At 37.9% G+C, this 13,972-nt stretch overlaps 2 protein-coding genes across 2 annotated transcripts in view; both read left to right on the forward strand.

Annotated features, from left to right (window-relative positions):
- LOC126015454 (NADH dehydrogenase [ubiquinone] 1 alpha subcomplex subunit 6) overlaps positions 1 to 13,972 on the forward strand; it is a 566,806-nt gene that overhangs the window by 44,783 nt on the left and 508,051 nt on the right. The window lies entirely within an intron of this gene.
- On the forward strand, positions 6,021 to 6,971 carry LOC126015458 (olfactory receptor 8B12-like). Its single transcript, XM_049777985.1, has one exon. It carries the CDS (start codon positions 6,033 to 6,035, stop codon positions 6,969 to 6,971), a length of 939 nt encoding a protein of 312 aa, XP_049633942.1. The 5' UTR covers positions 6,021 to 6,032.

Below are 13,972 nucleotides of genomic sequence, written 5' to 3' on the forward strand. Positions count from 1 at the left end.
AAATTTTTTGAAGGAACATCCACAATATAGTGACTCTACCTATTTATGTTCCCACAAGCAATACAAAAAATTCTTTATCTTTACCAACAGATACCTTTTTATTATAGCTATTTAGTACCTCATAGTTTTGATTCACAATCCTTGATGGTTATTGATGCATCTTTTATCAATTCACTGGCCTTTTGTATATTGTCTTTGGAAAAGTATGATTTCTCTTGCTCTACTAATTTTGGGGAGATTAGTCTTCATCTTCCTCCTTCTCCTACTTCTCTTCTTCCTTCTATATTTTAGGCAATAAACCCTTATCAGATAAGTAATTAAAAAATTCTAGCTAAATGAGTGGTGTTGGGACAATGGTCAGCCACATGCAAAAAAGCGAACTCATATCTCCATGCATAAAGGTCAAACCCAAATGTATTAAAGACCTTGATATCAAACCCAAATCTAAAAGGCATACAGAAAACATGTAGGAAAAGCACTCCTTGACATTGAGAATAAAGGCATCTTCAAGAAGGAAACAGCACTGTCCAAACAAGTGGAAACTGAGATAAATAAATTAAACTATATTAAACTGAGAATCCTCTGCACCTCAAAGAAAACAGTGAAAAAATACATAGGCCACCCACGGAATGGGAAAAACTGTTCACCTAATACCCAACAGATAAGAGGCTAATATTTATGATATACAACTTACTGATAGAACTTAACAAAAATAACTTAACAAAACTTAACAACAAATAAAATCTAACCCCATCAGAAAATGGGAAGAAGAAATCAACAGACATTTCCTCAAAGAAGAAATACAAGTGGCCAAAAGGTACATGAAAATTGCTCCACATCACTAATTATTAGGGAGACGCAAATCAAAACAACAATGAGGTACCATCTCACGCCACAGAGACTGGCACATATCATAAAGAGCAAGAACAATCAGTGCTGGTGGGGATGGGGGGAAAAGGAACTCTCATTCACTTCTGGTGAGAATGTTGTCTAGTCCAACCTATTTGGAAAACAATATGGAAATTCCTCAAAAAAGCTGGAATTTGAGCTCCAATATAATCCTAGCAATACCCTAGGAATACAAAAACATAATACAAAAATGCCCTCTGCATGCCAATATTCATTGCAGTGCTATTTACAGTAGCCAGCATCTGGAAACGACCCAGATGCCTGACAACAATTGAGTAACTAAAGAAACTGTGGTACATAAGCACAATGGAATACTATGCTGCCCTCAGGAAACATGAAGTCATGAAATTTTCCTATACATGGATGGACATGGAAACTTTTATGCTGAGTGAAATAAGTCAGAGGGAGAGAGATAGACACAGAATAGTCTCACTCATCTGTGGTACCTAAGAATAATAAAAGACAGCATGGTAATAATACCCAGAGACAATAGAGATGAGGGCTGGAAGGACTGGCCCACAATATGAAGCTTACCACAATGATTGGTGAGTGCAGTTAGAGAAATAACTATACTAACAACTATCATGACAACGGCAGTGAGTGAGATAAATAGAATGCCTGTCTTGAATACAGGCAGGGGATGGAGGAGGAGGGTCATTGGTGGTGGGATGGTTGTACTGGTGAAGGGGTGTACTTTTTATGACTGAAACCCAACTACAAGCATGTTCCTAATCATGTGCTTAAATAAAGCTATTATAAAAATATTCTAGTTATGTAGGCTGTTTTCTTATTTTATTGAATACTTGTTATATGGAACATTTTTATTTACTTTTGTATGTTTGTTTTGGATCACACACCCATGTTGGTTTTGTGCAAGGCAAGTGTCCTACTTTCTTTACTATCACTCCAGTTCTTACAGTAACTTTTTCACTTATGTGATCCCATTTTAGTTTTTTTCTTTTATTATCTGTGCTTTTGGTGTTTATATACCAATAAATGGTAAGATCAATGTTGAAGAGATTTTTCCTAGTTTTTTTTGTTTCACATATCAGGTTTAAATCTTGAATTTATTTTGAGTTAGTTTATGTGAGTGTCTTAAGATAGGGTCTCCTTTAGTTCTTGCATATGTGATTATTTAATTCCCTCAGCACCATTTATTAAAGAGACTATCCTCTTCCTATTGAATAATCTTGGATACTCTAATATTATTGGTCAGTTGATACCAGGTGACCCACAGATGGCTTATTTGTCAGTTCAGTCCCATTGGTCTACATGTCTAATTTTGTTCTAGTAATATAAAAGTTTAAAACAATGAAGTATGATGTTTCTAGATTTATTCTTCATTAGGATTGTTTTGATTATTCTGGGATATTTGTGACCCTGATTCACATTTGTGAACTAGGATTGTGTATTTTTTGTATATTTTTGACAGGTGGCCTGGAACCAGATAGATCACTAAGTGATAGTTTTGAAATAATGAAAATATATATCTTCATTGAATATTGGGTCCACAGACATATATGCCTTTGAGAAATAAGTGAAGTGTTCACATATACTAAGTTCAACTTATTGTATGTCAATTATTTCACAACAAAGTAAATACAACATGTAAATGGAATAACATTAATTTCTTGAAATTAAAATTGTAATCAACTATATGCATATATAATGACTTGATGGCGTTTTATTGTCAAATGCCAACTGACTGGGTTCACAAGGTAATTTGTCGAAAGACATGGGGTAAAGGTATGCCCATACAATTCTGGTAGGAATGACTTCATTTCATATTCTTTGTCATGAGTGAATTGGACATTTTACACGATAGTCTGTCAATCATCACTTATTTTCTCTGATTTGAAAAGTCAGAATTCCTGTGTATTACCTTGATGATCTGTCCAAGTCTGAGAGCTCATGTACATGCCTGAACATATGTGCAAAGGCATTTCATTAAAATTTTCTTGCCCCGTAATGTTGCATACATGATACATAGTTTAAGTTAGTCCTATGCTGAAGGTCAAGACACTTCTCAGAGATTCCAGGTTTGGAAAAAGTATCCTGCAACACACATGGAAAAAGTTACAAAACAAAACAAGTTTTTTTTCCTTTATGGAGCAAGGCTTCAGAGAAGATGCTCGGTAAAATGAGGTTGCCCAGCAACTATCTCTGAAAACACACACACACACACACACACACACACACACACACACACACACACACACACACACACACACACACACACACACATACAGAAATCTTCCTAAAGCTGCCAGAGACACCCTCCCCCCAACAGTGTCTTTGTACTTGACTCTTATTTTTTTTTTTTTTATTAGTGTTAGGGTTAGGGATAAGGTTAGCTTAGGTTTAGGGTTAGAACTACAGTTAGGAATAGGGTTAGAGTTATGTTTAGAGCTAAGGCTAGGGCTAGTATTAGTTTTATTGATAGGACTAACAGTAGATTTAGGATTAAGGTAAATTTTAGGGTTAGGTTTAGGCTTAGGGCTATAGTTAGGGTTAAGGTTAGAGTTATGACTAGTGTTAGTATTAGGGTTATGTTAGGGTTAACATAGTGTTAGGGACATGGTTAGTGTTAGAGTAGGCCTAGTGTTAGATTTATGTTTAAGGTTAGTATTAGGGCAAAGTCTAGAGCTAAGGTTAGGGTTAGGGATAAGGTTCAGGTTACATTTATGGTTAGTGTTAGTGTTTTTTGATTTTTTTTATTTAATCACCACATTTACAAAATTTCTCATGCTGGGATTTTAGTCATGGAATGTACACGATCTTTCACCAGTGTTATATTCCCACCACCAATGTCCCCCATTTTCCTTCTCACCTAACCATATGCCTGTATCTCAAGACAGACATTCTGCCTTTTTCCATCACTATCGTTGTCATGGTAGTTGTCATTGTGGTTAGTGCTTTAGCTGCATTCATCACTCTTTGTGGCAAGCTTCATATCATGAGCTGGACCTCCCAGCGGTTCAGCTCTATTGTCTCTGGATTATTATTGACATATTATTTTTTAATTTTTCTCATATTCCACAGATGAATGAGACTATTCTATATCTATTCCTCTCCTTCTGGCCCATTTTACTAGGCATAATATACTCCATGTCCATCCATGTATAGGAAAATTTTATGACTTCATGTTTCCTGAAGGAAGAGACCCACTCACATTGTATCTATATTTTGTAATTCCTCTATGAGAACTACTCCCATCATTCCTGACCCTCAACCCCATAAGATTTGGTGTGCCCCCAAGTTCATTTCTCCTATAAGTAAGAATTATTTCTTGGCCTTGAAATCTGTCATACTTCATATTGTCAAGGCCCCAGAATGGGTCAAAGAGAACAAGAGGCTACACATAGATCTATTGGTTTATTTGTGAGCAAAAGCTTCTTTGAGATTTGCTTGAACAATAAGCTAAATAGGGCATTTTTCCTGACCAGGTAAATATGGACAGTCACCAGCCCTGAGTGCACGTTCTGTTTAAGAAACTCAGTTTTATCCCTGAAACCAATGTTTGAAGTTGCTCAGACCTGAAATGGCAGGATTCTATGCTCTCCAAACTGTATGCAACCTCACTTTCCCAGTGGAAACCCATAGGTCTAACCTCTCAGGTACCATTTGGGAGAAATTGAGTAGAATGACTTGTGCATTGCTTTGCACATTCTGTATGAGGGTGCTGAGCCTATAGTACATCCTAAGTAAATACTCAGTAAATAGCAAGAATGACTTTTTCCTCAGTGCCTTGTTCTTAATTTTGCTTGAAATGATGTAATCTGGGGGCCATTGAAGTGTCCCAAGGGGCTAGGGAATAAGCTTTGCCTATAGGAGTACTGGATTTGATCCCCCAGCACTATATGAGTTCTCATGATATACACTAGGAGTAGTCCTGGACATTGCCAGGTGTGGCCCCATCAAAGGGGGTATGAATGAGGTGATAGCTTGGAGTCTAGATGACATGTGTAGCTTGGAGTAGCCCCTGGTTCCTGAGCACCATTGGAAGTGACCCCAAGTACCTTCAGGTATGGTTCCCTCAAACAAAAATAACAGCAGATGAGGTAATCCTAAAGGATGATTCCTGAGAGCCACAGTCTGCACTGTAAGGGCTTTAATGGCTTCACTTCTTCCTTGGGGAGTATGGTTCCTCACACAGGCCTCCAGGGAGCCTCTACAAACTGTCTAGGGGGAATCTTTGATCCCCAATAAAACTCTGCTTGTCCCTGGGCACTGCTTCATTGCTGAAAGCAGGCAGGAATTGGGTGACAAAGCCAATCTGGGAGGCTGCACTCTTCAGCACAGCAGGAGGAGAATGAAGATCAAATCCAGATGTCCAACCTCTCAGAAGAGAAGCATAATCTGAACAAGTGGCCTTTGTTTTCCACAGAAACCATCTACACGTACTGCTAGATGGCCAAATGCTCTCAGAGTACTAGACTGTGGCTCTGAGCACAGGAGGGTGAGTGCCTGCCTGATCCCTTCTGCTCTCTGCTTCTGAAGCTCAAACCCCACCAGGCCTGGAGTCAACTTGCTGTGACTGTTTGGAAGCATTTGTGCCTGTGCTAGTCATAAACCTGGCGCTCTCCTGGGCCCAATCAAGATAATGGTTGGTTATTCCACAGCACTTTAGCACAGTGCTGCTCTCACTGCTCTTTTTACTGTCCAGGCACACTTGTGCTGTTGCTATTAGCGTTTCCATAGCCATGGCCACTGTGCCCAGATACGAAGCTTATCTTCTTTATTCTGTGTAGCACCAGACTCCTGGCAGGGCTCAAAGGTTCTCCTGTCAGGAATGGTTCAGAGAAGGCCTCATGCCTCACAGACTTGGCCATACACTATAGAGGGAAGAAAAGACATGGGTGGACATCAGTGTGTGTGTGTGTGTGTGTGTGTGTGTGTTTCTCTCAGTTGCACAGCTCTTAACCTGCATACAGATTTCTCACACAGACTCTTTGTAGGATGACTCAAGGCACTGGGGAACAGAAGAACAGTGATGCAAAAGGGAAGAAATGCCATCTTCTTGAGTTTAAGTTTCTCTGTTCAAATGCCATTCTCCAGGAGGCATAGTTCCTCTCTCTGAGCAGCTCTTTTTGCCCACCAGAGACAGACTTTCACAGGAAAGCATGGCTGAAGAAAACAATTCTGTGATGGTGACAGACTTTGTACTTGCAGGCCTGACCCATCGGCAGGGACTCCAGCTCCCCCTCTTCTTCCTGTTCCTGGCTTTCTACCTGCTCACTGTGGTAGGGAACTTGGGCCTGATCACCTTGATAAGCCTCAACTCTCACCTCCATATTCCCATGTACTTTTTCCTCTTCAACTTGTCCCTCATAGACTTCAGTTTCTCTACTGCCATCGTCCCCAAAATGCTGATGAGTTTTGTTTTGAAGAGGAACCTGGTCTCCTATGCAGGGTGCATGACTCAGCTCTTCTTCTTTTGCTTTTTTGTCTTCTCTGAGTCGTTCATCCTGTCAGCCATGGCATATGACCGTTATGTGGCCATCTGTAAACCTCTGCAATACACAGTCATCATGTCTCCTCATGTGTGTTTGCTCCTCTTGTTGGGTGTCTATGGGATGGGGATCTTTGGGGCCTTTTCCCACACAGGAAATATGTTGTTTTTGATTTTCTGCGCTGACAACCTTATCAATCACTACATGTGTGACATCCTTCCACTTCTTGAACTTTCCTGCAATGGCTCCTACATCAATGTACTTGTGGTCTGGATTGTTGTGACCATTGGTATTGGGCTGCCCATTGCGGCTATTTTTGTCTCCTATGGTTTCATTCTGTACAGCATTTGCCACATCAATTCCACGGAGGGCAGGTCCAAAGCTTTTAGCACTTGCAGCTCTCACATCATTGCTGTTTCTCTTTTCTTTGGATCAGGAGCTTTTATGTACCTCAAGCCACCTTCTCTGCTACCTCTGGATCAGGGAAAAGTGTCTTCGCTATTTTATACTATTGTAGTGCCCATGTTTAATCCATTAATCTATAGCCTGAGGAATAAGGATGTCAAACTTGCCCTAAAGAAAACCTTGGATAGAATCATGGCCCCTTGAAAAAAAATACTGGAAATTGAGAAAAGAAACCAGGAATGTTTTGAAAATTAGATGGAAGATTTCAATGAGGAATAGAAAGAAGTATCATGTTTTTTTAATTTTATATGTAGAGGAAATTAAAATTCTTTTTCTCTAATGCATTTATTTTTCTCTCATCCTCACCTCAACTCTTCCTTTATTTTACAAAAATAATTTATACAATCATAGCAATTCAATATTTAATACAGATTAGAAATCATGTAATCAGATGCCTTTATGTAATATATCACACTTGGGGGAAACTCAGAAATATTTGCATATTGCCTAAGAACATAAAACTACCTGGTGCCAGAAATGGAATGAAAAATAAGCTTGAATTTAAGTTTGTTTTCCTTTATGCCATGTTTTCTTGCCTCATTTCTTTCTTGGAAGATTTAATTTCACATACTAGTTGACCTGGCACATTAAAATTGTGAATATATTCACAGTAATTTCATGCTACTTTTCACAGGATAATTTTAATATATAACATTTTGCAAGAGAGTAGGAGGTGAAAAATTTTTAGTTAGTCTTGGCAAAATGACAAGATCAGTGTTTAGTGAATTTTGTAGTGTGTCAGTGGGAAGTGTGTTGGGTTTCATATGGAGACAAGTGTGGTGACTACTGATTTGGTGGGTAGAATTGTTGGAACATAATTGATTGAATTAGGTTGTTCAGGGCAGAGAAATATAATCTTGTGGGGCAGATGATGGGTGGATGTGCCATTATCTCAAATGGGTAAAATCTGAATTCTGATTTCAAGCATTATCTTGGTTGTGTTCCGGGTTAACTGGGAACTGCACTAGTCAATATGGTCCATTAGCCATGAATGGTATTAAGACCTTGAAACATAGTCATCCGCATCAGGTATACTATGAGTATGTAAGTGTAAAATACAGTTTCTTTATAATATGAAAAAATGATGTAAAACATATCACTGATAACATATTGACAACTTGTTAAATGGATAGATTATGAATAAAATACATAATCAAAATAAGTCTATTTAAAATTTTTCTTCTAAAGCTTGAAGTAATATGTGTGGGACCATTGGTCTAGAGGAGATAGCAGCAGGCTGTGGGCAAACAGCAGAACTGCAGCAAGCTGTTACTAGAAGAGGTAATTTCTTCGAAAAATTATTTTTGGGCCACACCTTGTAACGTTCAGGGGTTACTCCTGGCTATAGAAATCGATCCTGGCTCAGGGGACCACATGGGATGTCAAGGATCAAACCGAGGTCCATCCTTTGAAACTTAAGGGTATAATGTCATGATTTTCTCACAGTGCGAAAGGGATTGTGATATCTATGAGTAAATTTACATTATCTGTGTAATAGAAATTAGACTTATATGTATAATGGAAAATAATCTTACATTAAAATCAATGGTGTTTGGATAAAGCAGTCTGTAGTAGTAAGATTTCTTTGAGATGGTAAATGAAGTGCTAGGAAATATTCTTATGAACCATTCTATTTTTTTAAATTCTTTTTTGGTCCACATTCATTGTTGCTCAGGGGTTATTGCTGGTGGTTCTGAGAGGATCGTGTGCTGGGTATCAAACCCAGGATTTCTGCACACAAAACATACTTTCTACCATTGAACTTTCTTCCTAGACACTTGGGTTGTTATCAGATTTCAGCTATAGAGTTTCAGTGAACAAGGACTTGCCAATGTATTTTCTGAGTTGATATTTTTTTCTTTTGGGATGGATGCCAAGAAGTGGGATTGCTGGTTGATATGGGAACTCAATTTCTAGTTCGTTCAGAAATGTCCATATTGTTTTCCATAATTACTGGACCCGTCACCGTTCCCACCATCTGTGAATGAGAATCTATTGAGAAGATTAGTCTGTAGGTAAGATAAGATAGACTTAGTTACAAGTATAGATTTGGTATGGACATCTAAAATTCAAAGGTGGGATCGGTGTTAGTATAGTGATCAAATAAAAACCTTTGAAGCATTTTTAAAAATTTTTTGGGGGGTTTTGGGTCACACCCGGCCACGCTCAGGGGTTACTCCTGGCTCTATGCTCAGAAATCGCCCCTGGCAGGCTCAGGGGACCATATGAGATGCCAGAATTCGAACCACTGACCTTCTGCATGAAAGGCAAATGACTTACCTCCATGCTATCTCTCCAGTCCCCCTTTGAAGCATTTTTAATAACCATTTTCAGATTCTAAAGCTCACCAATCTTTAATTTGTAACACCTCCAACCTATATAAACATTTTTTAACTGAAATGAGGTCATGCTATCTTTATTTCATAATAGAATTAGTTTATTTATTAAACCACAGTATCATGTAAACTACAGGATAAATATATTGACCTGTGCATGCATCATTCATTTAACAATTCTTTATAGTTTGATATCAATTTTTATATGCATTCAAATTATAAAACTACTGCTACAAACATTATTTTGCTAAGCATTTTAATAGTTCATGATTATTTCCTTAGGTCATCTTAAATTCCTTAAAGGGACATGGGGAGAGGGACATAAAGCATAATATATGTTGCCAATTGCTCTCTTGAAGAACATAATAATAATAATAATAATAATCATATATGCTTCTATGAGGAGTTTATGAGAACTATATAGTTCAGTTCCTAAAATCAGAGTAGAACTTCTGGAACAGCTCTGGGCAAAGAGATAGTCCAACGGTGTTGTGTTTGCCTTGCACTCAGGTTTGATCCTGGCTCCCCATCTGATCCCCCAAGCAACACCAGGTATGATTCCAGGGTGTGGAGCAGGAACCTAGAAGTAACCCTTCAGCACAACCAGGTGAAATACAAAAAATTTCAGAAACTGGGGCTGGAGCAATGACGCAGGCCATAAGGCATTTGCCTTGTGCGCACTAGCTTAAGACAGATCGTGATTCAATCCCCCCGCATCCCATATGGTTCCCCAACCAGGAGAGATTTCTGAGGGCATAGCCAGGAGTAACCCCTGAATATCACTGGGTGTGGCTAAAAACAAACAAACAAAAATTCAGAAACTCTAGAACAATTATACAATGTTTTCCTTACCAGCTCTATCTCTTTTAAACAAGTAAGTCATTCAATCCTGCCTTTTACCATCGTTTTAAGGTATGTGACTTGATTTCTCCATTGGCATATACAATAAACCACCAATTTATAGGTTGTAGTGATTTAGAGCCTTGGCAACCGAAAATCAAGCATTTTCTCTATTGGGTGGGAAGGGTAGGGTCCAGCAAAACTAATTTACAAAGTGAGCCTCACCAAGTATGAGAACTGACTTCCAGCCCCACAGTGCCAAAGTGGGGCTCCTCTTTGATTGCAATACAATGCATCACAACTCAGAGAGGAGGCCAGAGAAACAATAAGTACAAGAGTTAAAGCACTGCCTTTAATGTAGTCAACCCCAATTCGGTCCCCTAGCACTGCCAGGAACAATCCCTGAACACAGAGCCAGGAGTAAGCCCTCAGTATAGCTGGGTTGTTCATTGCCAAACTATCACGAAAGTGCCAGGCTTCTGATTGCTCAGTCAGTCTGCTTCCCACTAAAGGAAGGTCTGAAGGGCAGAAACCTGAAAACATGGTGACTCGCCTACTCAGAAATCCTCCAAGTAGGATTTCATATGTAAAGCACACAAATCTTAAGCCAGTGATCCCTTGTGTATATAGTTGAAACCAAATCCTGTATTCATTCAACTTGGATGTTTTCTCTTGCCTTTTCTGTAAGTACTATTGCTTTAGACCACCCATCTGAGCTATCCACTAGTTTTACTGTCAGAAATTAGTTTTATTTACATGGAAACTTGATATAAAAGGTACTGTATTATTTATAGCATAATTTCCTTAGTAGAGACTCTATGATCTTTATCTATTATTGCTGTCTTATGTCCCATTAGCTAAATATACAATTTTATTATATATAAATATATACATATTTATATATTTTATATATAATTAATATATAATATATAAATATATTTATAAATACATAAATTATTTGTTATTATGGTAACAGTCATATATCCATATATATCCATATATTCAAGCTTTTGCCTATTACTAGTAAAGCTTCTACAATTATTATTAATAAAACATAGTGGCTTATTGTGCAGAGCCAAATCTGCTGACTGTGTGATGTTTTATAAAGCAGTGCCACAAGTCACAAAGCCTGTTTTTCTAGAGTTTCTCCAAAACAGTAAGCTCCTTCTATAGTCATATGAGTTTTTCAAGTTTTTCACCCTGATTGGTGGGAAAGAGTTCTTAAGTATTAAAATCTACATTTTTTTAACTATAAAAGAGATTGGAGATGTTTTCAATGATCATTGCCATTACATCTATATAGAATTCTTTTATATACCCTCCTTTCCATGGATTTAAATTTCTTTTCTCATCTTTTAAGAGTACTGTAAGTTGGTTTAAGTCTGATGCATCAATTGCATATATTTTTAAATTTTGTGATTTGGTTTTCCTTACAATATAAAAATGTGTAATTACATTATAATTTTAATCCTTTGTTTCTGGTACTTTAAGCTGAGTCATAAATATCTTCCTCTTAGGTTATAAGGAAAGTCACTACTTTTTCTTAATGTTTATATAATTTATTTTTTCTTTTTTTAAATTTGTAAGTCTAGTCATTTTAGAAATTGTACCAATATATGGTGTGAGAAATAGATCCAACTTTATCTTTTTTCCATATGGCTATCCAGTTGTCATATTACAATAAAAATGTGTACTTTTTCTCCCTACTGATTTGAGCTGCTGCCTTCAGTACAGACCAGGTTCTATAAACACTTGAGCTCTTTCTGTTCTACTGGTCAGTCTGTCAGTCTTTGAATAAGCCAATACCACACTGCTTTAATTATAGAAGCTTCATAATGTTTTTTATAATTTGGAGGTAGCTTCTCACATATTGTTCTTTTTTCCCCTGAGATTTCCTGAATATTCATGCTTAACCATGACCTTTGTAATCAATCCATCTACTCCAGAGGGAGAAACCACAAAAGTTTCTTCACTTACTGCATCTTGAATTTAGAAGCCAACTTAAGAAGAGACTTTGATTTCTGGTCTTGAGATTTTCAGTCTTGATGTATAGAATCTCTTTCCATATTTTTCTCAATTTACTTCAATATCTATTAAGATTTTCACTATTTTCTTCATTGTTTTGCCCTGTAATGAGGTTTTTTTTTTATTTCATCATATCTTCTGATTAGCTCTTGTATATATGAGTTCTGATTACTTTACTACTTTGTCATTGTCTGCAGGAATTTCCAGAGAGATACCTGTAGGTTTTCCATAGTCATAATAAAATCTTTTATAAATAAAATTTTGCTTCATTCCTTTTGATCCTTGACTCATTCCTCTCTTGGATTTTAAAATGTCTTTAATACAATTATAAATAACAGTGAGACTGTAGGCATAAAAAAAATTCCAGTTTTTTTGAGGCTGGAGTGGTGGCGCAAGATGTAAGGCATCGTCTTGCACATGCTAGCCTAGGATAGACCCCGGTTTGATCCCCCAGAGTCCCATATGGTCCCCCAAACTAAGAGCAGTTTCTGAGTGCATAGCCAGGAGTAACCTCTGAGTGTCCCCAGGTGTGGCCCAAAAACCAAAAAAAAAAAAATTCCAGTTTTGTTTGTTTATTTGTTTTTGGGCCACACCTGGAGGTGCTCAGGGGTTACTCCTGGCTATGTGCTCAGAAATCACTGATGGCTTGGGGTACCATATGGGATGCTGGGGATTGAACCCAGGTTCCTTCTGGATTAGCGTATGCAAGACAAATGCCCTACTACTGTGCTATTGTTCTGGCCCCCAAAATTCCAGTTTTAATTAGGAATTTCTTTTGAGTTTTTACTGAAGTTACTGGATTTTGGTTAAGTTTCAAATATTTATTTAAAAATAAATAGTCATAGTTTAGGTAACAGTTACAGTAAAGCTGATGTGCATGGTTTGTTGTACACAGTTGGATGCACCTCTCTTGGTTGTTTTTGTTTTGATATTTTGAAGCAGTATTCTTAACTTTGAATTAAAGTGTTTTTTTTTTGTTGTTGTTTTGTTTTGGTTTTTGGGATGATTCTCAGAGGTTATGCAAATAGAAATTGTTCCTGGCTTGGGGGACCATATGGAATGTGGGGGATTGAACCAAGGTCCTTCCTGGATCAGCCACATGAAAGACAAATGCCCTACTGCTACGCTATCACTCCAGCCCCTGAATTAAAGTTTTTTGTTTTTTGTTTTTTTGTTTTTTGGGGCCACACCTGTTTGATGCTCAGGGGTTACTCCTGGCTAAGTGCTCAGAAATTGCCCCTGGCTTGGGGGGACCATATGGGATGCCAGGGGATCGAACCACGGTCCTTCCTTGGCTAGCACTTGCAAGGCAGACACCTTACCTCTAGCACCACCTCACCAGCCTCTAATTAAAGTATTCTTAAAACATGGGTACATAGCTACATTTTCTCTATCTCTTCATATCTTCTTTGGGATTTTCACTTCTGTTAAAGATTGCTCTTAGGGGCCAGAGTGATAGCACAATGGAAGGGTGTTTGCCTTGCTCGTGGCCCACCCAGGACCTGGGTTTGATTCTGGCATCCCATATGGTCCCCAAGTCTGCCAGGGGCAATTTTTAAGTGCAGAGCCAGGAGTAACCTCCAAGTGTCGCCAGGTGTGACCCCCCCCAAAAAAAAGTTAAAAAAAAGATTGCTCTTAGATCTTTAATGTCTCTTTACAGACATGTCTAGACAAATGCAGAATTTATTTTACTCTTAAGATTTCCCTTTGATCCATCCCATCCCCCCCATTAAGAAGAGTGGCCAATACTGCTTTCTTCTTCATATTCATAGTGTTAGGTGGTTATTTTAACAAGGTAAATACAAGATCCCCCTTTTTAAACCTTGATTTCAGAGTATAACACTGTTAAGATGTAATAATTATTTAGAGTAACTTTGTTAACATGTACTTGAATTTCAAATGCTGATGTTTCCATGCCAGTGAGGACTTCAGGTCTGGTTTTCT

This window comes from Suncus etruscus, chromosome 8, assembly GCF_024139225.1.
Source record: "Suncus etruscus isolate mSunEtr1 chromosome 8, mSunEtr1.pri.cur, whole genome shotgun sequence".
Taxonomy (NCBI): Eukaryota; Metazoa; Chordata; class Mammalia; order Eulipotyphla; family Soricidae; genus Suncus; species Suncus etruscus.